This window comes from Sus scrofa, chromosome 1, assembly GCF_054392235.1.
Source record: "Sus scrofa isolate SSC_HxYL_T2T_F1_AM1 chromosome 1, Sscrofa_HxYL_maternal_Yorkshire_Landrace_v2.0, whole genome shotgun sequence".
In the NCBI taxonomy this organism is placed as follows: domain Eukaryota; kingdom Metazoa; phylum Chordata; class Mammalia; order Artiodactyla; family Suidae; genus Sus; species Sus scrofa.
In genome coordinates, this window is record NC_139383.1 from 33,855,820 (window position 1) to 33,882,619 (window position 26,800).

The following is a 26,800-nucleotide window of genomic DNA, read 5'->3' on the forward strand; positions in this document are numbered from 1 at the left end:
AGCTAAGTAGGTATAAGGTCAGATGAAGTCCTACTTTTTTATAATGTTAACTTAAAATATGTTTTTGTCAATATTCATGAAAAGGGCTAACCAAAAGTTTGAGAAACTAAATTAGCCTATTAGCAATATAGGTGGTAGTGAATAAATCAATTATTATTTGGCCTTCCTTCATCATTAAAACAAATCCATTAACTTCCGTAGCATTACATTTGAGATAAGAAAATATATAGAATCTATTAAGAAGAAGTTCTGTGAGGTTCTGAAATACTAGGATTTTGCATTACATCCTGCCATCCTGCCAATGACAATTCCAGAAAGAGTGGGTGGGAGGGGGGAGGAGTCGTGGTTGACAGTTTCCTGAATGCTTTGGCCCAATGCATTGTTACTTATAACTTGAAAATAAAAAAAATACAGCTCCACTAAATAATGTCCAGATAAGCACTGGAATAAAAAATAAGTCACATTTCATTTTTCTTGTACAAAAACTCTTCAATGTTAACATGTTGATGTTATGATCCTACTCTATTAATTTTCTTGACACATAATGGAAAAAAAGCAGAGTAGATGGCAGGTACCCTGGAATTGGATGTGGAATCTCACAAGTCACTTAACACTTCAAGTTTCAGTGTCTCCACTCCGAGATGAAAGGGTTAGGCCACTGAATGTTTTCTGAGGCCTATTCCAAGTCTATTCCTCTAGGAGATTCTTCTATTCAAGCAACAGGCACATGTGCAAGCAAGAATTTGGTACAAAAACAGCAAAATATACAGATATAGATTAGCCTACTTCATTTAATTCATTAGCCAAAAGCCAGTCTGGCTTCAAATTGGTGACATTGAAGTGGGGGAAAAAATGGATCTTTCCAGGTAGGATATGTGCTATTTCAATACCTAACATTATACTAGAATTTTCCTATTCATTTTTGAATTCATTTTCCCAGGAAGAGTGTCTATTCTTTTATAATGAATAAATGCTAAGCTTCCTAATTTGTCTTTTGTGTTTCTCTTTTGAACCTTGATTTCTGGTTAGGTTAGTAGGGATTAATTATGCTGTTTGGAGTAGCCACGCTCTTCCATGTACAATTTGTTAACCTTGGAACTAGATGTACATTGGAGATTAATATATTAATATTTCATCATTGTTTCAGTGTTCAGCTAAATATGTTTTACCTGTAGCAGTTTTTCTTTATTTTAATCTTAATGTGATTTTCAGAAGTTTAAGAGAAATAAGGTACACTTCTTTTTTATAGCCCTGACAGATAACCCCTTCTAAAACATTACAAAAATTATATCCTTTCTGCTGACTAATGACTAAATGCAGATTTCTCAAACTGACATTTCAGGATCTTCTACAAAGTGTTATAAGGCTGTCTTGTGGCCTTGTCTCCTTCATCTCCCCCATACAGTCATTTCTGCTTTAAAAATGGAACCGTTAGTCTTATGCTAAAATATAATATATGTTCTTCTGTAAAGAAAACAAACGCACATAGGGAGCTCCAAAAAAATTATTCCTAAAAATACCAGGGCTTATGGAAGAATAGGGCTAGGGAAGGCCGCTCAAAACTTGTGGAACTTTGTAATCAGAACACTCAAAAAACAGTAACAATCTTTTTTTTTGTCTTTTTAGGGCTGTGCCTGCGGTATATGGAAGTTCCCAGGCTAGGGGTCATATTGGAGCTGCAGCTGCTGGCCTATGCCATGGCCATAGCACCACCAGATCCGAAGCATATCTGCGACCTACACTGTAGCTCATGGCAATGTGGGATCCTCAACCCACTGAGCAGAGCCAGGGATTGAACCTGCATCCTCATGGGTACTAGTCGGGTTTGTTACCACTGAGCCACAAGGGGAACTCCCAATAGTAACTATTTTGATCAAAATATTAGTATAATTCAAACAGGTATGTTGAGAATTTTTAAAATAAGGAATTATTTTAGTAAATGTAGAACTTTAGCTTAAAAGGATTACCTGAAGGTAGGCAAGGAGCGTAAGGAAGGGTTGACAGTACTGAATGACAGATGTGGTAAAAATGCACAATGATGGCAAAGGACCTGGCAATGAACACTTCTAAGAAGGCTTGGCCAAACCAAGGGCAAGTCTGTGGCTGAATGGACATAGAAGGCTGTCTCCTGGACCCAGTACTCTTGAGCTTGGTGTCTTCAGTTGCACTGGTTTACTTTGCATTCAGCTGCCTTTACTTGGTGATGCAAAACACTAATGTTCTGGGAAGAAGTGTGTATGAACCAATGAGACCTCTGCACCTTATTGACGTCATTCTCCCCTTCGCCATCCCTGAGTGAATTCACATTTATGAAGCACGTGTTATAGTTCAACAGACTTTGTGTAATAACAGATGCTCTGGCTTTCCAGCCTTCCTACCTGTGTTCTCACTAGTCCCTGGGACTAGAATGTTCCCCTTCTATCTGCTATCTCCCTCCTCTTTCAGACCCTTACTCCATGTCAAGGCCCACCTTAAAGTTACCTCCTCCATGAAGCAGATCCTGTGAATAAAATTAGCATACTCTGAGTGTAACTTTTTAAGAGGATTTTTATTATTCCTTGCACTTTGACTATTTTAGTATCTGTCTTTTCTTCCTTTCTGGCTATAAGTTTCTTGATGGCTAGGATTGGGCTGTATTCATCTTCGTATCAGGAAGTGTGAATCTCTGTAACGTGAAAAACGCTATAGAAATTTATATATGCACATACACACACACACACATATATATATACAAACATAGGTGAATATGTATATAAATTTCTATATATTAAATGTGAATTCATATAATCTTATACACTAAAGGCATGAGATCTTTGCAGCATTGATAATTAGCTATGCTAGTCGTAACACATAGTATGAACTGCTGAGAGGATATTTAAATGCTTTAGCTGTTTAGTTGATAATAAGCTTATGAAAATCTTAGTTATAAATTTACCAAAAAAAAAAAGTTTAAGGAAAAGCCGCTATTGATTTGTGAGTAGCTGAATACTAATATTGACGTCATTGTACTGAAAGAATTCTATGGACACCATTCTATATTAGATTCTATTGAAAATTATTGAGGCGTTCCTATTGTGGCTCAGCAGAAATGAACGTGACTAGTATCCATGAGGATGCGGGTTCGATCCCTGGCCTCGCTCAGTGGGCTGAGGATCTGGTGCTGTAGTGAGCTGTGGTGTAGGTCAGAGACCTGGATCGTATCCCACATTGTTATGGCTGTGGTACAGGCCAGCAGCTGCAGTTACGATTTGACCCCTAGTCTGGGATCTTCCATATGCTGTGGGTGCATCCTTAAAAAAAATAAAAAATATTGATAAAACCACTTGAAATTCTGAATGGATCAGGCTTTCAGACTGTCCTCAGTGCCATGCTGACAGGTCTATGATGATTAAAAAAAGTAGAAAGTTGGAAGTTAAAACTGCTAGAGAAAGAATATTTTGGGCTACTTTTAGAAATGTTGAGAAGTAAGTATAACGTATACTCTGCTACATTAATGGGGAATTTAGGTCCAGCAGTGTACATGTACCCTTCATATTGGAAACAAAAAATATAAACACCATAGTGCTTAATGATTTTAGAGTTGCTATGTGTGTGTATCAAGCTCCCAGGTATTTAATTTAAATTTTATTGCTTCAATTTAATGTAATTGAAATTGTTGTAGGTTCAGTTAATCAGTGAGCTTTAAGTTTTTATGCAGAGAAATCCTCTACTTGTACCTAATTGTTTTATATCATCTATTCAGATAGATGATAGCATATCTAATATTCTATTCTATATATGTATTCTCTATAAATGCTTTATATGCTTGTTAAATATTTTTGAGTTCCTGCATTCTAACCTCTAACTTATAATTAATGATGTTTACTGGGGAACTTTCTCCTGGCCTACCTCAGCCTCTACTTCTCCTTCTCTAGTTAATCAGAATCTTTAGGTCCCATGGGTTTCCACTTGAAACCCTTACAGGATGCAATGTGTCATCTGAAGAACACGGTAGGCAATAAAACCTGCCATACCTTCTACATTTGGCTGTAAACATCAGCAGAGTGAATACAAGTTCTGAGAGGCTTGAAACTCTATCAGGTTAGGGGGAATTTTCTTTAAGTAAAAATAAATTATGACTACAGAATAACCACAGACCCACAACACCTCTGGGACATAAAGGTAAGTGGGAGTGGAAAGAGACAGTAGTCTTAACTGATTGGGAATAAAATATCTTAGCTTTGAAAGTTTTACAGTAACATATGACCACATCAAAGTACTGCTAGGGTCCTTCCCGGGGCCTTGGAAACTGCCTGCACAAATGTGGGAGGGGACTCGAAGTTTCTTCACTCCCTGGGAAATCCACTTCTGAACACAATCATTTCAAACTTTTTACACATCATCCACATGATAACAGAACACTGCACAATAAAATCAGAGGTTTAGTGAGGTACAGGCCAGACAGACCCTGGCAGAGTCATCATCACAACTAACCTGACAGTACATCCTTTGCAATCACCTTCTACTTCTCGGAAGTTCCACAACCCTATAGGTTTGCTGTCAAAGTACGTTTCTCCCATACAGCCAGTGAATGTAATCACGCGCACAGCATCAGCCTTCTACAGAGAGAAACATATTTATTACAATTTAAGATTTCACCAAAAAAATCTTAAGAGTACCCATGAGAGTTATGAGCAGCAGAATCTGGAGTAGACATTATCCATGCTTTGCGAAAATCTTGGCTGTGTCCATATCCATCTTTTAACCATATTACTTCCTCACAGATCCTGGTTATTCTGGTGCTATACTAGTTTATCACTATTAGTAAATAAACACTCCTGAACTTCTGACTTTAGGTGAGCTGCTTATTCTCTTTTATATTCTATTTTTTGGGCTGTAACATGGGACTATTAGGAGAAGTAACTAAGAATTTATTTTTGGTACCACATTCAGTGCTTGGCACAGAGAAGGTGTTAAATAAATATTAGTGCTCCTACAGCTGGAAGAAGATTTCTCTCCAGAGATTATGAGAAAGGTTACACAGTAACTGCACAAAGGGAAGAAAAACTGGCACGTGGATTGCCCTATGATACGACAGAACCCAATTTTTCATCTCCTTTTCTACTAAGCAGGTGTCCACTGCAGGAGAAGGATGAGATGGAGTAAGTTTCTAAGAGAAGGGACCATGCTGTTGTAGTCTGCTGGTGTATACAGCACAAAGCCTGATGTTTAATAGGGGCATGCTAGACATTTGTTGAATGACAACCTTGGTGTCATTCTCACAGGGGAAAGTCTTAAGCTGGATAGACAGCATAGCCAAGTGGAAAGGGAATGATCCAATCCACTCTAGTGAATCTTGTGGTCATTTTTTTTTTTTTTTTTTTTGTCTTTTTGCCTTTTTCTAGGGCCGCTCCCATGGCATATGGAGGTTCCCAGGCTAGGGGTCGAATTGCAGCTGTAGCCACCAGCCTATGTCAGAGCCACAGCAATGCAGGATCTGAGCTGTGTCTGTGACCTACACCACAGCTCACGGCAACGCTGGATCCTTAACCCACTGAGCAAGGCCAGGGATGGAACCTGCAACCTCATGGTTCCTAGTCGGATTCGCTAACCACTGTGCCACGGCGGGAACCCCATCTTGTGGTCATTTAAACAACTGTTTCTTTTGACATATTACCACTGTAGAACTTTAGAAACACTTTGCCAAAGCAACTCCACATTTACCTGAATGATCTGGAAGAAAAAAAGTGAATTGATATGTTTGGCTTTTCAAACAAATAGAAGAAAATGGGTACTATGTAGGTCAAAATTTGTAGTTATAATTTTAGGTTAAACTCAACACGTACATCTTCCTATGGCTACGATCAAGTGGGGCACTGATATGGAGAGGGAATGCTGTCAGATGGTGATATTTACAAGCCAGCAATAGTCCTTGGAATTCTGTCATTCGTGGAAGCTGCTCTTAATTTTCCAGAGGTTGATTATCCTACTTGTGGATTTTACTTGCTTTTTGCTTTTCCTTCTTGCATCATAAAAATGATTCTTGGGGTATTTTCCTCTGCCTTTTAATTAGCATATGCTTTAGCTATTTGTTTTCAGTTTTTGGTTCATAGTCTGGTGTGTCAGGAGCCTTGAAACTCTTGGCCAAAATGATTAAGACTTTCTATAGATTTCATCTGCCTGTTTTTGGTTTTTATTTCTCCCTAAGACTAACATAAAGAAATTTCTTTATGCCTAATGACATCTGAATAACAATAAGATTTAAGGTGCAATTGAAGGTGTGACTGCTGTATCTTAGGCATTTGTTTTAAATTTTATGCACATCTTCTCATGATTCATTGTGGTCCTAAAGCATGGTGATTATGAGTAGAGATTCCTGAGCCTGGTTATAAGTGTTCAAATTCCAGTTCCAAACACTAATTGCTGTGTGATCTTGATTAATTAACTTCTCTCTTACTTAGACTCTTTAACTATAAAAGGAGGAGGATACTTGCTATCTTTTGGGGCTGTTATGAAAATTAAGTGTTAATTCATGTAAATTATTTGGAATGTTACTTAGCACATAGTTAAGGGCTCTATGTTATAAAAGTTTATTATTATATCCCACACTATGCAAACAAGGTAGATATTTTTATGTCCCTTTTCTGGTTAAGAAGACTGAAGCCCAAGGGGTTAAGTGAGTTGCCCAAGCTCATATTTTAGTAAGTGACAGAGCAAGAATTCAACCTGGATTTAATTTCAAAATTTATGTGTTTTTTTTTTTTTAAATTACTCAGTGCTACCCCTATATTTATCTTTCTGAGGAGGAGAGAAATTTGGTACTATGACTATATATTACCATGTACCATATATATTTATATGCAGCTCTAAGAAATGAGGATGACTTTAGTGTGTAGTTGTGGAATCCATTCCAATACTTTAGAGTCACACCTCATACACAAAGCAAATAAAACAAGCTCCCTTTATATGAAGGTTGAGTTCTCATAAATTTGGGGTCACCGTGGCTTTTCACATTTTCTGACTAATCTCATCCCAGAATGATTCTGACAAGCCCAGGATTATCCATTATATTTGGTTGTGCTATCACATCTCACCCAAAGGTCTTTTTCCACCACCTAATTCCATTTAATCAACAAGAACTTCTTTAAAATGCAGGCACTTGGCAATTTGAAATGCACAAGGACCTGTCACGAAGCAATTATGAATATTAAGTGCGTTGCTCGATAAGAATGAGAAGAGCAACTTGAAAACTTTAAATATCTGATCATGATTTGGAGGCTTATGGCTCCTGTGATATTTCCCAAAGTATTCACAAATCTTTTAATTAGATATAAGTTTGAACTTTATAGCACTTCATATCAATAAATCATAAAGTGACTCAAAAAATTAGGTATCTTTAAAAAACACTTCACTCTTGAGGCAACTAAAGTAAGAATATTGAAAAATTGATGGCACAGATTAGGGCAAAAAAATAAACAACAAAAAAAAAACAAGTGTTTACGTAAATACATATAGGTTTAAAAGGATTGTGTTTCCAGATTGGATATTCAAGGAAGAAAATTCTTTTTTTTTTTTTTTTTTTTTGTCTTTTTAGGGCTACACCCAGTGGCATACTGAGGTTCCCAGGCTAGGGGTCCAATTGCAGCTAGAGCTGCTGGCATATACCACAGTCACAGCAATGCCAGATCTGAGCTGCGTCTGCGACCTACACCACAGCTCACGACAATGCCGGATCCTTAACCCTCTGAGTGAGGCCAGGGAGCGAACCCGCAACCTCATGGTTCCTAGTCGGATTCGTTAACCACTGCGCCACGACGGGAACTCCAAGGAAGAAAATTCTTACTCAAAATACATTGGTGTTTTCATAAAAACAAATTAAGTATAAAGTAGCCAAGTTTTTGCAATGCTTTATTATGCCTGTGCCCAAAGTAATCATGCCAAGGATTGTGTTCAGAGATGAAATAAACAGGATCAGGGAGAACACGTTACCTTCAATTTTCCGGTCAAGCCACCCACAAAGAGCATTGCATTTGCATCCACATCTAGAATAGTGTACCCCGGAGGTGATGCTGAATGGTATGTACTAGGCACCATACTGGCTTTGGGTCCATCCAGAGCTCTCACAGAAATAGTTCCATTTCTCCCAGTTCTTCCAGGGTACGTATTGAAATGAAATGGAAGAAAATACAGAAAATGAAATGTGTATCCTATTTCTGATCACTTCAGATTGAAAAGGTCTAAGATGCAGACACTTGTTTTGGAATATTTAACTGATAGCTGGGTATTTAGCTTCAAACATTCCATATTCAATAAAGTTGCAAATCAAAACCTATTTTTTGATCTTTGCTGTATGTTTACTGTCAGATTTAACCAGGACCAGAGGGCAATATACCCTGATTCTGAGTGTGTCCATTGATAGGAAATGACATAGCAGCAATTAGCTGATGGAATTGCTTTTGGTTAAATGGAAAGTCTTTTTCCTCTTGCTTTTACAAGACAATTTGCTATTTACTCACATGGACTATTTAACCAAGTTTGTATTACTTCATTTAGCATTTTATCTAATTTAATTCAGCAAGTGAACTCCAAATAAGTCACCCTTCTGCATTATAAGCTGCATAATTTCTCCTAAAATCCCTTATTGTATCTTGGATCCAAATTTGCTGAAGTAGTCTTCCTGGAATTATGCATCATTTATTGTTTGGCATACCATCTTAATGTGTAGAGTGTAACATCCACGCTTCAGAGTTGTGTATGCAAATTGTATAGAAGAAGTTCAGGTTTAGATTCAATTAATAGAATTCTGAAAGCTATTATTATTGTATTTCATTTTCTTTTTTTTAAGTGATTCGTTCCTGTGAGTTGTTAAGTATGAAAATCTGATCGCTCTTCTGAGAAAAGCAGTCATAACAAAACCTTAATGTCCTATTTCTCTCCCTGCTATCTCATTTTGGTAATCTTTTTATCTTTGAGGGTACAATACTAACTGAAATACATGGAAGCCATAGAATGAATTTATCAAGTAAGGTTCTCCTTTAACAGAATACATATCTTCTCATAAAAACTGTACTTTATAAATGTAAGTATTCTTACACCCACTACATTACTTAATCCCTCTCCTACCATCACACATGCAAGCACATTTGATTTGTTGTACTCTCTCTCACACACACACTTTTACTGAAGATCTTACAAATGGAATGGAAGATATTTCTTCTCATTAAGTTTCTTTTAGATTTTTCTTATGAAAATATTAAACATATACAAACAGAATGAAACTATGAATCCATCACCTAGATTCAACAATCACCTGATCTTCAAGTCTTCTTTACCCATCTCTGATCAACTTCCTCTCTAGCCCTTGGTCTTTAACAAAACCTCTCAACTGCTGGCTGCTTTGGGTTTAGCAGGCAGTTGAGAATTAGAAAAAGAAGAAGAGAAAATAAGAGGAAAGTATTGAGGACAAGTCTGGGTTCTATAAGTAAACTATACACTATTCGAAGTTAATTGAATTAAACTTCAAAGATAGAATTAGTCAATTTCCTCTTCCTTCCCATTTTTAGTAGTATAGACATATTATATTTTGCATATTATATATTCATGCCAGCATTTAGACACTGTTTCTGCCTTTAGCCAAGGTTGCTGTGTAGACTAAACAGGCACCAGCGGCACCTCTTATGCTCTGGATTGTCCTGAATAAGGGTGAGTCTCAGTACTTCTTCTGTAAACAGAAAACAACTTAACCTCAAAGTTTCATTGGGATGACTAGATGAGTGGGCCAAAATGGACTAGTCATTCTGTTCAGTACCTTGAAGGTTTGTCAGTTCCTAACAGGTCCTCCAAAGACACCATCCATATACATTTATATTTGTATGTAATATATGAAATACATATATATATATATATCTACATAGCTACCTTCTTGAAACAGAAATAAAAATTTCCTTATAAATTAGGAAACTACTTCAAAATTCTGTCAATTATCTTAAATCGCTATTGAATTAGTTACCTTGATGCCTCAATACGGTACCAATATGAATCATCAATAGTCAAATCTGGATACTCTACACGTCCAACTCCGGATCCAACATCCCAAAGGAAGCTGACTTTGCCTTTGCGCATTTCTATAGCCAGAAAGTCAATCTAGTGCAGAGAAACACACGAACAATAGACATCAGACATAAAGCACCCTGAAAAGGAGGTCAGCAGTCTTTTCAATGGATGCCATCTACGGATATGTGAAATAATTAGAATTCATGATAAAAATTCCCAAAGAATATGATCTATTATTGTCTATGATTAAATAATACTTTATTATTGTATCTTTAAGACAACACAAATGTCCATACTGCTGAAGCAAATGTTGTAATTCACCCAGTTCAAGTCAGGTCTAACATTGAGACAGAAGCCTTTTCTCACACTGATGCTTGTGGTGGAGAGAAAAGCAAATATTTGGGTTCCGAATTCATTGTTTTCATGAAGAGCACTGATGTTTTTCAGAGGCCAGGTATGATTTTTCACCCAAGGTGACCCAGAATTTCTCCTCTGAATTCCAAGTATTGATTTATGTGATGAGTGGTCTGTTGAAAATCTTATTCATTTTGGAAGGTCTCCATGTATACAAAGTCAAATGGGTCAAATGAAAGGAATTAGAACTTTTGGGCTGAGCTCTTCTAGATATAATTCCTGCTATTTCAGTTTGAGTCATAAATTCAACATGACTCAGAAGAGTTTTTATTGGTAAGAAATTAGTACACAATTTGCCATTTCATTTCACATGAAAGTTCACTGTAATTTCTTAGAGAAAAATTTTTTTTCTAAAAGTTTTATTCCTATTAATCTTTCTTAAATAACTGGATCTGAAAATATAATTCAAAATAAACACTTGTATACTCACAAATGAAAGCAGAGGTGCCTAAATACTCTAACAAGTTTTCATTTCATTTGCCTTCTAACTTAATTTGACACTTCAGAAAGTTGTGAGGTACAATTCTGAGGTTTGCACCTCTGAAAGGCTACCTTGCCTATTTTGGGACCATGTTATGGGCTTCTATACATTTTTCACACTACCAGGATTAATCTTTGTCTATCCGCATACACAGTAGGCCCAAGAAAAGCTCAACATTAGACTTACAAATTTGGCACTTCCAAGATAAAAAAGGAGGTTGTCAGCAACAGCCGTCTTTACATTGACAATGATATTATTGTAGCTTCCTTTCTTGATTTCTGGCTTGTATGTTCGAATGCAGTCACCCCCAGAAGACACAGATACTTTGATCTTTAAGAAAAATAAGGTACAAAGAGCCAAGACTAAATCTCTCAGAAAGTTTGAAGTAGCTCCCAAACAACCGTGAAGCCATCATCATCTCTTTCTTTGAAGTTATTTTTCCATCATCAAATAGTATCATTAAGTGTTCATATGCAGACATCATTATACTCAATAATGAGAGCACAGAAGAGTAGCCTTCCACCAGCATGTTGACAATGAGCTGTTCACAGTCCCACGTCTTGTTAGCACGCTACTATTTTTCGAAGCATGTAACTAACAAACTCTTACCTCATTCTCAAAAGGTGATTTTACATTAAGATAATTGTATAGATCTTCATTCAGGTTGTTAATGAAATTTTACAATATGCATTTCAGCAATTTTGGTATCACTTAAGGTAGGAAACCATTTTTCTTTTCATTTTCAAGAGGAATTTACCTACCCTCTCATGTTCTTCCAGTTGAAAGAGGCCAACTAGATTTTGTTCTAGGTGTTCTAACAAAAAGAATATTAATCACTCCACTCAGAACATACATTTCAGAATAAATTATACCTTTTTATTAAGTTGCCAGGAAATGGAACAGAAATAATTTCCAGTGGCTATCATTACTAATGTATTTAACAGCTCCTTTTTCTCTTGACGAGTACTTTAAAAATTACTATAAATTGCTAAGAAAGGAATTACTATGTGAATAGAGCTGACACTGTTCATATCAATTTTTACTTACATTTACAGAGCCTTTCCTCAATTGCAAATAGCACTAGTTGATGATTTCATTTAATTTTCTTTAGTTCCTGTGAACCATCAAAGGGGAACTTTCAGGACAGCAATGTAGTTGCTTGGACTCAAAGAGAATCTGTCCATTTCTTTCTTTCTTTTCTTCTTTTTTCTTTTCTTTTGTCTTTTTGCCATTTCTTGGGCCACTCCCGCAGCATATGGAGGTTCCTAGGCTAGGGGTCGAATCGGAGCTATAGCCACCCGCTTACGCCAGAGTCACAGCAACGCGGGATCCGAGCCGCGTCTGCAACCTACACCACAGCTCACGGCAATGCTGGATCCTTAACCCACTGAGTAAGGCCAGGGATGGAACCTGCAACCTCATGGTTCCTAGTCGGATTCGCTAACCACTGAGCCACAACGGGAACTCCGAGAATTTGTCCATTTCTCAGTGTTAGTGTGCTCACAGTAGGAGGCAGAGACAGGGGAAGATTAAAAAAACCTTCTCTTTCCTACTGATTCAAATATCTGGCTTCAGGAAGCCTCTTGGCCCTCACTAGGGGTGAACTTCCATTTTCGCATTCCTTGTAGGCACTTTTCACACTTGGAAGAAAGCCAATTGGTATTACTGTTCTCCCCGTAATATCTGGAATATTCAGGTCACCCAAACTGTTGGTAACCAGTCGATAGCTACTAATCTCTCCATTTAAATACCTTATGTTTTGTATTCCAATTATAGGTATGTCTTTTATCTATCTTAAAAAACAGTAAATCAGAGCATAGTATTTATAAGTTTCTCTGGATGAAATCTCTGACATATATCCATTTCATAAGAGCAGAAAGATTTTTGAAACAGACATCCTCTTAAGATATTTGTTTCTGTCGATTATTGTTATTTCTAATGTGATCCTTTAGTTAAGACTTATAAGCAAAAAAAATCACTAACAAGTAGGTTTCTCACACATTATTTACCAATTCATCATCATGAACTCAATTAAACATTACTGAGGATCCCATTATGATATCTATTGGATTTTCACTGCATTATTTCATCCAGTTAACTAGGTCATTCATTTAAAAAGAATATCACCTACTCAATTTCAGAGTCAATAAACCAAAAGGAATCTACTTTAAAATAAATGTCTTTAATTTCTTGGTCATATTGAGTATGTATTAGGGCCACATCCAGACACTCATGCCAGATTACAAATATATTTCTACATCAGGCATATGTAAGCTTCAATTAGTACAAAACCCATTTGAAAAAAAATTGGCTGCCTACATATTTCTAACATCTTTAAAAAAAAAAGGCACTTTGTTGTAACTTCCATTTCCAAAAGTAATTGAAAATTTCCTTAAAAGGCATGAGCAATGGTTGATTTTTTCCAAGCATCACTTAAAAATTTTTTTTATTAAAGTATAGTTGATTTACAATGTTGTGCCAATTTCTGCTGTAAGGCAAAGTGACTCAATTATATATATATATATATACACACACACACACACACACACATTTTATATAAATGCATGTATTTTCTTTTTAATATTCTTTTCCATCATGGTCTATCCCAGGAGATTGGATATAATTCTCTGTGCTATACAGTAGGATCTTGTTATCTGTACTTTCTAAATGTAACAGTTTGCATCTACTAACCCCAAATCCCCAGTCTATCCCTCTCGCTCCCCCTCCCCTTTGGCAACCACGAGTCTGTTCTCTATGTCTGTGGGTCTCTTTGTATTTTATAGATAGGTTCATTTGTGCCAAATTTTAGAGTCCATGTAAAGTGATATCATATGGTATTTGCCTTTCTCTTTCTGACTAACTTCACTTGGTATGACAATCTCTAGCTGCATCCATGTTGCTGTGAATGACATTGTTTAGTTCCTTTTTATGGCTAGGTAGTATTCCATTGTATATATCAAACATTACTTTTATATCTTTCTTTCATTTTGTATTTTGAGACAGATTTTATATATCTCCAAGTCAGAATTTTATCTTTCTTCCTAGGGGGTTGGGGTGGAATGGATGAGCACTCATAATTGATGAATATATATGGGCATATTTCTAGATTTCTTTATAATAAAGAAATAATAAAAGTTTCTATATTTCCCCACTTGATAACTAAGTCAGAAAATGTGGTTAAGTGTATGAATTCACCAGAGAATAGTGACTATTATTGTTTCTTCAAACTTAACATGGCAAAACACAGGAGTGATACATCAATCTCTTCCTCCTTCTTGCCACTGCAACTGCTATAGTTGGGTCTCTTATTTAATTTGCTGCCTTCTTCCAGACTCATATTCAAACAGCACCACTGTGATTATATTACATTTCATGTTCAAGAACTTTCAGTTTCTCTTAGCCACTGAGGTTTATCTCAGGTACAACTGTGGCTAAAAGAAACTGCTTAACTTATCATTCAAGACATGAGAAGATCTGGCCTCCACTGACTTTTCTAGTTTAATGTTCACTTTAACAATTGTCTTGGCAACCTAGACTGTTCTCTGATGAAATGACGCTGAAACTTCCTTTTCTCTCTGCTTTGGCTCAAGTCATTTTTCCCTTTCCTCAGAATATTCTCCTTCCTCACCCTCTTTTCTCATGTCCAGCACTATCCCACTCCAGGGCCCAGCTCAAATCCTTCACTTCAGGAAATCTTCCCGCCCCTACGAGAGGTGATCTTTCCTTCCAGAACTTAAAAGCACTTCCTAGCACCCATGTAATGTAGCTTATGTTCTTCATCTTCACTAATCTCTTTGTCATTTTTTTTAGGCTTCTCTTCAATTGGTCATGGGTTTCTTTCCAAGATTCACTCTGAACTTATGGTCGTGACCTTCTTTAGAGGTAGCCAGAAAAGAACATACAGGGAAGAGAATATAGTGTCATTTGGGGGCATCATATTCTTGGCCATTTACTAAAAAAAAAAAAAATAGGTTGATAGATTAAGAAAGGTTATTTCTGCTCATTTTAGCTTCACAGATATTTAAAAATGGAATTTTTTAGAACTACCATAGGATCTAGCAATTCCACCCCTGAATATATATCTGAAGAAAATGAAAACATTAATTTGAAAAGATACATGCACCCCAATGTTCATAGAGACATTATTTATAACAGCCAAGATATGTAAGCAACCTAAGCATAAAGAAGATCTAGTATATATGCTGGTGGAATGTCACTCAGCAATAAAAAGTTGAAGTTCTGCCATTTGCAACATCCTGGATGAACCTAGAGAATATTATGCTTAGTGAAATAAATCATACAAAGACAGATATTCTATGTTATCACTTACATGTGTAATCTAAAAACTAAAACAAATGAGTATATATAACAGATGCATATAACAAAAGTAGAAAACAAACCAGTGGTTACCAGCGGGGAAGGAAAGAGAGAAGGACAAAACAGGGGTAAGGTATTAAAAGATACAAACTCCTACATATAAAATAGATAAACTACAATAATACAGAAGAGGCAAATATAGCCATTATTTTGTAATAACTTTATTTAAAACATTTTAAAACTTTTTCTTTCTTTTTTTTTTTTTTTTTGCCAACTTGCAGCATACAGAGCTCCTGGGCCAGGGATCAGATCAGAGTCACAGTTGTGACCTATTCCACAGCTGTGGCAATGCTGGGGGTTGAAACCGCATCCTAGGGCTCCACTGCACCAGGCTGGGGATTGATCCTGCATCCCAGCGTTCCAGATTAGACTCAGCTGATACCACTGTGTGCAGGAAGCCTTATAATAACTTTAAATGGAGTATAATCTACATAAATATTGACTTACAATGTTGTAGGAGTTCCTTGGTGGTGTAGTAGGTTAAGGATCTGTCATTGTCACTGCTGTGGCTCAGGCTGCTACTGTGGCACAGGTTCGATCCCTGTCCCAGGAATTTCCACATGCTGTGGAACATTTTTTGGTATGGCCAAAAAATGTTTTACACTTGAAACTAATATAATATTGTAAATCAACTATATTTCAATAAAAATAAAAAAATAAAAAATTTTAAATGGAATTTTTGAGATGGAAGGCTTGAGTATCTAAAAAGATCTGAGTTTAAATCTGATGACTTGAAAACTATTCTTTTTTCTTTCCTTCTTTTTTTTTTTTGTCTTTTTTGTCTTTTTAGGGCCACACCTGCAGCATAGGGAGGTTCCCAGGCTAGTGATCTAATCGGAGCTACAGTTGTCTGCCTACACCACTACCATAGCAATGCCAGATCTGAGCCGGTGCAACACTGGATCCTTAACCCAATGAGCAAGGCCAGGGATCAAACCTGCAACCTCATGGTTCCTAGTCAGATTCATTTCCACTAAGCCATGAGGGAACTCCAAAAACTATTATTTTTTCCACTCTATTTCTAAAACAATCATAAGATGACTTCGCTAGGCTAAAGTTTCATGTTGGCAATTACACAAATCTGTCCTGGTTCATTAAGATTCTACCTTCTTGAAAGTTCTGGCTCTATCTTTACAGTCTTCTCACTGGGTTAATATAATAAAGAGTAAGATTTTGAGACAAGTGAAGTGTTTCCTATTATTATTATTCACCAAAAATTGTAGAAACTGTTTGTAACCAAAATAACTTTTGGTTGCTTGTACTCAGACAAAAGAATATATAGAAAATAATGGTTCCTCTTTGCTATTATGCCATACGACCTTGTTCATTCATTGCTTCTACAACCCCACTGGTTCACCTTTTTGGCTTTCATCAAGAACAAGACACATGCCTTTTTAGTATACAAAGTATACCATACAAAGTATATACTATACAAAGTATACAAGGTATACAAAGTACACTAAAGTATACTATGCATACAAAGTAAGGTTTCCAGTCTTGCAATTTGTATTAACTCTATTAAAATAATAATAGAACTTTAATTTCTAAAATAATATGTAATGATTATTCTTCTCAACAAATTTCTAACCTTCCATCCCACACTTCCCTACACCTCAAAATAGCCTCAAATTAAAGGAAAAGAACCAGAGATCCTTCAACAGGTTGCACTGGGGCAGGTATTCCCTCTGGGAATAATACCTCAAGTTAATAACCATTTACTGATACTACAAACAGAAAGCGCTTACGGAATTGGCTTGTTTCCGGGCTTGGTTTATCAATTCTTTTATCTCAGAGATGTTTTTCTTCAGGTTATCCTCAAGTTCCTTAATGGGTTTGAGCTTATCTATTAGTCGATCAGCTTCTTGTTCTAGATTTTTCACAGTGGCACCTGCATCTGCAACTGTATAGAACAAGATTAGCACGTATCACACACACAGACACACACACTGACACGCACGCATGTGCACACACAACAGACATGTACACACAGTAATGAAAATAGCAGTATGCTTTACTAAATAATTGAAAGGATTTTATCTTATCCCCAAGACAAAAGCAAGGCCATGACAGCTGAAGCAGTTCGTGATGGCGAATGGAAATATTTCAGTTGGGACTCAAGCAGGCCAGAGAAGGAGATGTTAGAGAAAGAGTGCCAGCATTTTGGCTTTGTGATTAAGGTAGAAATGAGCAGTGGAGACAGAGAACACGATGAACTTAATTCAATGCTAATTTCTGGCTTTAGCCAAAAAGCTAACCATTCTAGAATAGAATTTTTGCCATGAAATCAAAGAATTGGAAATGTCACCTAGTCTGTCTAAAGTAGAATCGTATTTGAATCAGGGTTCTCACACAAAATTGGTTTTATTTCTTTTTCTCACTGACTTTCTCTGTACATCTTAAAGAGAAAAGCTATCCAAATGTCTCCTGAAAAGCAGTTCAATGTTGAACAACCCTTAGACTGAAGGCCTATATTATACTTTAATTAAATCTTTCCTGATGCATTTTATTTTCATTTTGATGAATAGTTGATTCTCCTGCTCTGCATATTGGTTTGAACCACATTAAACTGTCATTTTTTGCAGCTAAAATTTAAAGAATGTTGAATATTGACAATTTAAAAAGAGGTTTAATCCTAGAACAACTGAAGGTTTTCCAGCATTTGCTTTTCATAGGAAGGCAAATGACACATGGAAAATCAATTACTCTGTTCTCTAGGATGATGGCAGTCTTATCCAAACCATGTCATCTATTATCTTATTGAGCATGTGTTGTTCTGTTTTCTGTCATTGTGACCCTGATGAAAAAGTGAAACTGCTTAAGGTCCAAGGCTATCGGCCCCAGGGAACTACAAATGATCTGAGATTTCATCCTCAGGAAAGAATCAAAAGTACTTAAACAGAAGTATGTTATTTTATAACTACATTTTGAAGTAGTTTGAACTCATGCTCATTCATATGAGTTATGTTGTTAGTGATGTTTAAAACGAACATAGGTCTACTATGAACTTCACCTAATAGAGTTACTAAATCAATAACTGATTATTCTCTCCTGAAATGCAGGTTATTTGGGCCAAAGCTCTTGTTATATTATTGCATGGATATTCAACATAAATGCAGTTACCCCTTCATTTTGTACCCTTTAAATAAACAATTTGTCCATTTTCTCCCTTCTTTTAATTTCCCAATGTTACTCTGATATATTACAAGTGAGAAGTGAGAAAAAGTGACTGCATTTTTGATTCACGAGAATGAATAAAAGCGTTATGCAGGACTACTTAGGCTTACAAAGTAACGGATGCTTTCCTTCTAATGCTGCCAGAAATTTGCATCAAATATTTTAAAATGGAACCTGGTGGTCCTCCCTCCCTTGCTTTTTAATTCCCCTCTATCTTCTGGAACAGTTCAAGTCATATGGAAATCATCTTGAAAATTTGAAAAATAAATCACCTGTGATATTGTCTTGTGCTCTCTTGTGGGGCAGTTTTTGAAACGTCTCACTTTCTTCCACAATTTTTTGTATAGATTTTTAAATCAATTCTGAAGATAGATTTTGATAACAATGTTTTATGAGAAAATTATCCATTTCTTTTAGGCTTTAAAATTTATTAGCCTAGAGTTTTGCTAAGTCCTATCTAATGTGCTAAATTTCCTCCCTTATGTAGTTATATCTCCTTCAGAACTTTGCCTATTTGTGCTTTCTTTCTTTCTTTTTCTTCTTCTTCTTCTTTTTTTTTTTTTGGACTGTGCCTGTGGCATGTGGAAGTTCCCTGGCCAGGGACTAAACTCGAGGCACAGCAGTGACAATGTTGGATCCTTAACTGCTAGGCCATTAGGGAGCTCTCTGGGCTTTACTTTTCTTGAATAAGCCTGTCAACCATCTAACATTTTTCGTCTTTATATTTTAAAGTATCCATTTCTTGCATTTATCACATTTATTATTCTCTGTCTTCTAATTCATTAACTTGTTTCCATTTTTTTTCTTTTAGCTAACTTTATTTTGTCTAACTTACAGAGTTGATTGCCTAATTTATTTGATTTTTAGTAATGCAACTGTACTCATTTTCCGCTAAGGACAACCTTGGTCATATTTCTCAGGTTTTTATATGTTGGATTTTATTATTATCATTTTCTATTTTGTGGTTTTATTTTTTACCTGGAATTTAAACTATGAGATATTAAGAGAGAATATTTTTATATCCTAGTGATTGCTCATTTGTCAGGATCTAATTTTATTAATTTTATTTTATGATTCCCCAAATATAATTCTCTTGCAGCTGAGAATAATTACTTGAAAGGAGGGGGAATTAAGCTTCAGGGAGGAAAAGCAACAACAACAGTGTAGATTTAATCTATTTTAATCCTGCTAGAAAGAAGTCACTTGGACTTCGTTGTCTGCATTTGTGTTATCAGAAGCATCATAATTTAGTTCAATCTGTGGAAGAATTCAATTTTCTACCTTTATGTGGATAGCATAGATATTTCACTAATTTTTCAAACACAATTGAAATATTTATGCCAAATACATTCACATACTAACTTTTTGTAAGGGAAGATTCCTTTTATATAGCTTGCATTAATATTATGACACTGGAAAGAATAGCTAGCCACTGTTTAATGCAATTCTAAAACATGGAAACATGCAAAGCTGAAGCTTTTTGCAATAGGCAAACAAGCACAAAAATTACTAAAAGGTATGCAAATGAACATATACATACTGATTTCTGCAGGTAATTTCATATGGAAGTAAAACAAAAAGACAAAGTTCATAAGAAAATACTTTTATAGATATTATGAAGTAGCAAGTAGCAACTATCAAAAAAACGTCACAAGTACTATTTATAAATTTACCCCATTTTTTTTTTTTTTTTTTTTGGTCTTTTTGCCTTTTCTAGGGCCGCTCCCTGCAGCATATGGAGGTTCCCAGGCTAGGGGTCTAATTGGAGCTGCAGCTGCCAGCCTACGCCAGAGCCACAGCAAGGCGGGATCTGAGCCACATCTGCGACCTACACCACAGCCCAACGGCAATGCCAGATCCTTAACCCAATGAGCAAGGCCAGGGATCGACCCCACAACCTCATGGTTCCTAGTTGGACTTGTTAACCACTGAGCCAAGATAGGAACTCCAAATTCACCCCATTTTTAAGTCAAGCTAGTGTTATCAGGTAAAAAGCCCATGAAAAATGTCATTTAGCTGGCAATTGTTCATATGAAAAGGAGTTTTATTATAATCATCTAATAAGATAGAAACAGCCCTAGTTTAATTAGTGTTCATAGCTACTATTTCTTTGAGAGATAATATAATGATAAAGTGAGGTAAATATTATAAAAAGGCCATTATCAGTTGAGAATCAATCTGAAAATGAATGAAAGGATATCTTAAATTATAAAGCAAAAGTAAAGTAAAAGGGAGAGTGACATTTACTTTAAAACTTATTTTCTTTTTTTTTTTTTTGTTTTGTTTTCTAGTGACTTTTTTTTTTTTTTCCCACTGTACAGCAAGGGGGACAGGTTATCCTTAGATGTATACATTGCAGTTACAGTTTTTTCCCCCACCCTTTCTTCTGTTGCGACATGAGTATCTAGACATAGTTCTCAATGCTATTCAGCAGGATCTCCTTGTAAATCTATTCTAGTAAAACTTATTTTCATTCACTTTTTGGAAGGAAATCTTGTGATTTTTGCATGTCTCTGAACCAGTTATTCTGATGTTACCTATGAATTACAGGGGGAAGCAAACTCTGGGCTGACATAAGAAAAAAATCAAAAACTAACCTCTCTTTTTCTTCCCTAAAGAAATGGCAAGGAGGGAAATCCTTCTCCCTAGCTGTGACGTGCATGTTAGAGGTTTGTGTACTCTTCCTTAATCATGAAAGAGTCATGCTATCATATTTATTATTTCATCACATCATTAGCCTTTCTTTGATTTGAGGCGGGTGCTAAAAAAATCAGGCACCACGTCCTTGTCAAACAGCATCTGGATTATATAGCATATAGTGTCAATAACTATGTTTTTGTTTCTATACTCTATAAATGCTTTGGCTCCCAATAAATTGTTCTATATAAAGAGGCTTCATTTTTTGAGAGTGACAAGTACCAAAAATTCAAGCAGCTCCTTTGGTGAAATCACAAACTAAGATATTGTCTCACTTCATATAGCAGAAAAAAATATTACAATCATAATGTTTACTAACTATACTTAATCATTTATCAGTATATTCAGTTCTCTCACACTTACTCAGTAAATCTTTATCAACTCAATATAGTTTAATGCAATGTCCTAAAGATCTGAAGAAATATTTTTCTTGATAAACTAGGTAAATGCCTCAATATCCTGAAAATATTAACTAACTAGAATCTAAATAATAAAATATCAATATTTTCTAATTTGAATGTATTTCAGGTTGGTACCATTTTAATATCTTGCACTAACAGGCCTGCTATTAATTGTGCTCCCTGATCTCTACGTTCCAGGTAATTTCACCATCTCTGAGTATATAACTCCCCAAGTACAACTGTATTTTCAATTACACTGAAGGATTACAAAGTATTTAGCATCCTTACACCAAATACCCTGCAGCTTTTGAGAATTCCTAGTTTCCTCTCAATTGGATGAGATCTGAGATAAGCGCCCATGCAGAGCTGGGAATCTTGGATTCTGGCTTGGAGCTGCAGGCACTTAATTCCTGAGGCTAGTCTGTGAAAGGAAGAGGGCAAACTAGAGGGCCCCTTCCTACTCTAACAGTTATGACTCTAGGATATTTTTATAGTGTGCAGAAATAAATGACATAATCAAAGTGAAAAAGGTCATCTTACTGTTCTTCGAAGGATCTTTTATCACGGCATTTGTTTTGGCTACGCTGTCTGCCAGTTGATTGTAATTTTTCTTCAGGCCATCAAGGTTCTGGTGGAGATCTTTAATCTGTGCCAGTACATCTTTAGCTGTGTCATTGGCTTGTCTTGCTTTGTCTTTAACGGCTTGCAGTTTAGCAGCTGTGTCTGTCGGCAGAGGATGGTATGAGAAACAAAACAAAGAGTCTGGAGTCAGTGGCTTAATCCATGCTTGTCAAAGCGAGGCTGTGCCTGGCTGACCTCAGGGACACAGGCACAAAGGGAAAGGCTGAACTTTGTCTCACTCGGTTACGGAAAATAAAGTACGTTTTTAGCTAAATTAAATTTTCTCAGGGACCTTTGCTATGAATACCTGATTAGCTCTTAAAATAGCAAAGTGGTTATTCTAAATGTTCATTGTATCAGGGTATCTTGTGCTTTGCTGCTGATCATATGAAAGAGAGAAATTTATCCACATGAATCACACAACTTGATCAAAAGTAGGTTTAAGATTTAATCTGCACTTCTGGGGGTGGGAGGATAGGGGTGGAGAATGAATGTATTTCAACTTTAGGATAGTGAGACTTTTTCAGGTACGTTAGACCATGTGTTTGTGTATTTATATTTGTTTTCATCATTGGAAATTGTCCATGTACATCCTTACTACTAAAGAGGTGACAGGAAAATATGGACAGTTACTTAGGTTTTTTTAACATTTAAAAAATAAACATGGAGTTCCCATCGTGGCGCAGTGGTTAACGAATCCAACTAGGAACCATGAGGTTGCGGGTTCAGTCCCTGCCCTTGCTCAGTGGGTTAACGATCCGGCGTTGCCGTGAGCTGTGGTGTAGGTTGCAGACGGGCTCGGATCCCGCGTTGCTGTGGCTCTGGCGTAGGCCGGTGGCTACAGCTCCGATTCAACCCTTAGCCTGGGAACCTCCATATGCCGCGGGAGCGGCCCAAGAAATAGCAGCAGCAGCAACAACAACAACAACAACAAAACAAAACAAAACAAAACAAAAACAACAACAACAAAAATAAACATAAAGATTTTAATATTTCCTGTTTTGTACAGATATATGCATATATTTACTTGACCATAATTTCTATAAAATACGTATATTATATATATATGCTTTTATATTTGTGTGTATGTATGTGTGTGTATATATATAGATGCCTACTAGTAAGTGTCGATTAGTAGTTAAGACCCCAGCCTCTGAAGTTAAACTGGGTGGTTCACATCTCATACATGCCTCTTTTAACAATGGCCTTCAATATCCTGTGTCTAAGTCTGTTCCCTGTAAAGTGAAGATAATGATGTTATTCTCCTTGTAGGATTAGTGTGAAGATTACATACGCTTAACAATAGCAAATTGAAGCGGCACTCAATAAATGTGAGCAACCCTTGTTGTTGCTATATCATGCTATAAAAAATATAAAAATAGTATCCCTAAAAGAATAGTGCTTTCAGAAACAAAGACTCAATATTAACTCCAAGAACTTGTAATAAGTAGAAAGATATTATGGACATGGTTCAAATTTTATTATCTCAGTGTTTTGAAAGCCGAAACATTTAAGAAACTGAACTTTGCCAAGAAAGATGTTCTGAAAGGCAGTTGGCTCTCACCTATTACTACAGGTACTGTACTAAACTGTAATTTTGTGGTAGTGCATCAATGTTTTAGAGACTACTGTCTGTGTGATTTTATCCTTTCCCATCAATATAAGATTTCCTGGGCTGAAACATGGAAGAACAATAGAATAATAAGATGGCTACATTTTCCTTTTGTTATAAGATATTCCTATGGATGTCAGCTAAAGTAGCAAATGATAGGAAATAACACAGTGTAAAGTAGGATTTAGTTTCTTATTCTCTCAAAGGAGTCATAAGAAAACCAGTATCTAATAGCCTGACAACAGTATAAACGCGGTGTTAGAAAAAACAGCAGAAGTTAGAACATTCTGTAAAAGTTCATATCAACTAGCACAATTTGCAGTACCCTGAATGCTTACCATTTGGAATGGCTGATAACTTTTCCAAAGTGTCATTCAAAGCTCTCAGGAGATCCCTGTTTCTGTCACTGGCATTTTCTAATCTGGTTGTTAAGCCATTCAGATGGTCATTGTTTTCTGTGAATAGAAAACATAAAGGATGAAACAGTTTTAATCATCTCTGAGTTTATTATACATGGATACACAATTTCAAGTTAATTAATTAATTTATTTTCAGCTTCACCTGCAGCAAATGGAAGTTCTTGGGCCAGGGACCCAATCTGAGCCAGAACTGCTATCTATGCCACAGTTGCAGCAATGCCAGATCCTTAGCCTACTGTACTGGGCCGGAGATTGAACTGGTACCTCCACAGAGACAAGCCAGATCATTAACCCACAGTGTCATAGTGGAAACTCCTCAGGTTAATTTAATATAAAGTTAATTAAATGAAAAAAACCTGATTTTATTGATATAATTTACTGGAACCTTCCATAAATATATTTCAATCAGAATGTAAAATATGTGTTTATACAACCATTTGACACTTCAGTGTGTTCAACAATTACATTTTCTTCGTGATATCTGATCTTTATTTGACTTAATTTGATGCTTTTCTATGGAAAAAAAAGTTGAAAGAATTAGTCTTTTATTGCATTTGTAATGATGCCCTCTTGCCATCATTCCCATGAATGTCACTTATTTAAAAAAAATTTATTATCAAGATGGATCATTGAATTAATTTTAAAAAATCTCAGATATAATTGTTAAGTAGACTCTTCAAACTTTAGTAAACATCATTTATTAATTAATATTTATTAAACAAGTAAAAATCAAAGGAATGGAAAGACAACTTCTAGCACATATCCGATAAACTGCCTTTTTTATAGAGAAGATAATATTTTACAAATTGCTGCAAGCAGGCTGTATATATCTTTTTTCCTTGCTACTTTAGCATGCTTTCTTTAACATTAAAATATATCATTACTAGAAATAATGTAATATTACTAGTGCAAATTTTAGAGCTTCTTTCCAGGAGTGTTTACCATTGTCCACTTTAGGTAAGTCTGTACTGTAATAGTAACCAAGCATTTTAGAATTTGGGTATAATGATATAAAGGGTAGAAGTTATTAAATCTTTTATGGGAAAGAAAATAGGGATCCAACAGCTGACATAAGAATGGAAGTTTAGAAATCTTGCTTAAATATGGATCAAACTGTAAATTTATCTCAAGACTGAATCTGTCTTCATTTATTAGTGAACAATGGAAATAAAAACATGAAAGATACAAAATTCTATGCTTCCTCAATACTTTCTATCTCTCCTAACTAGATAAAGTAGATGATTTCTTGAAGGTATTTAAAATAGTTTATTATGTCATAATATTCCCTTGGAAAATTCATGCTAATTGTTTAAATTCGCACCACCGAAATGCAAAATTTCAATAAAAGGCAGAATCTCCAAGTAAGGAGGAGCACTGAGAAAGGGCTGGGAAAGAAGGGGTGCTCTCCTGGTCTGGGCTGGCCAACACTTAGTGACAGTAATGACAGGCAGTCACTACATATGCCACCTTTAGTGCTTTAATCCTCACAGTAACTTTTATAATGTATGTACTGTTACCACCTCCATTTAATGCATGAGGAAATGGAGGCTCAGAGAATTTAAGTAAGCTTCTTAAGGTTGCATGCTTAGCAAATGACAGACTTGGGATTCCAATCCACACAGTCTAATTCCAGAAGTTATGCTCTTTAATTACTGCATTCGATGAGCGGATTGGTAGTCAAAACAGCGATTAGCAGAACGTTAGTAATGTTCTTCCCAACCCATTCACTCTATCCTTTCCCCTCTTTTCTTCCTCCCTTTTGTTTTCTCCTTTGTTGTCTTAAAAACAGGAGTTCCCGTCGTGGCGCAGTGGTTAACGACTCCGACTAGGAACCATGAGGTTGCGGGTTCGGTCCCTGCCCTTGCTCAGTGGGTTAACGATCCAGCGTTGCCGTGAGCTGTGGTGTAGGTTGCAGACGCGGCTCGGATACTGCGTTGCTGTGGCTCTGGCGTAGGCCAGTGGCTACAGCTCCGATTAGACCCCTAGCCTGGGAACCTCCATATGCCGCGGGAGCGGCCCAAAGAAATAGCAAAAAGACAAAAAAAAAAAAAAAAAAACAAACATTGGAAGATAATGAGAAAAAGAATGTGTATATATATATATATATCTATATATGTATGACTGGGTCACTTTGCTGTATAGCAGAAATTGGTACAACACTACAAATCAACTATACTTAAATCAAAAAAAATTGATCATAGTTAAAAAAACCTTATGTGCCTCATAAGCTATATATATATATATATGTATGTATGTGTATATATATATGTATATATAATCAAACCAGAATAATTTGTAGAGGATTAGTAATGTCTACCTATAAAATGACAGGCAAATGTGTGCAGTGCTCCATATTTTTAAGGATAACAGGCAAGATATAAGAATATGTGGTTCAGGAGTTATACTGTGATGAAGCAAGTTAAGGATTTGGCTTTTTCACTGCAGCAGCTTGGAGTTGCTGCTGTGGCTGGCCTTTGATCCCTGGCCAAGGAACTTCCATGCACTGTGCCCATGTCTCACTGCCACCCCCCAAAAAAGAATAGGTGGTTCACAATACAATAAATAAAACAAT

The 26,800-nt window shown here is 36.1% G+C and overlaps 1 protein-coding gene across 3 annotated transcripts in view; it reads right to left on the bottom strand.

Moving 5' to 3' along the window:
• LAMA2 (laminin subunit alpha 2) overlaps nucleotides 1-26,800 on the bottom strand; it is a 592,018-nt gene that overhangs the window by 51,086 nt on the left and 514,132 nt on the right. For all 3 annotated transcript variants that reach the window (XR_014803693.1, XM_084956512.1, XM_084956505.1), the window contains exons 42-48: nucleotides 24,148-24,264; nucleotides 22,117-22,299; nucleotides 17,050-17,204; nucleotides 11,114-11,257; nucleotides 9,989-10,122; nucleotides 7,969-8,128; nucleotides 4,474-4,598 (exon numbers count right to left, since the gene is read on the bottom strand). Coding sequence is in view for 2 of the 3 variants with exons in the window: in XM_084956512.1 (XP_084812638.1) it covers nucleotides 4,474-4,598; nucleotides 7,969-8,128; nucleotides 9,989-10,122; nucleotides 11,114-11,257; nucleotides 17,050-17,204; nucleotides 22,117-22,299; nucleotides 24,148-24,264 (1,018 nt within the window). In the remaining variant the exon portion in view is untranslated. The remainder of the gene's footprint in view (nucleotides 1-4,473; nucleotides 4,599-7,968; nucleotides 8,129-9,988; nucleotides 10,123-11,113; nucleotides 11,258-17,049; nucleotides 17,205-22,116; nucleotides 22,300-24,147; nucleotides 24,265-26,800) is intronic.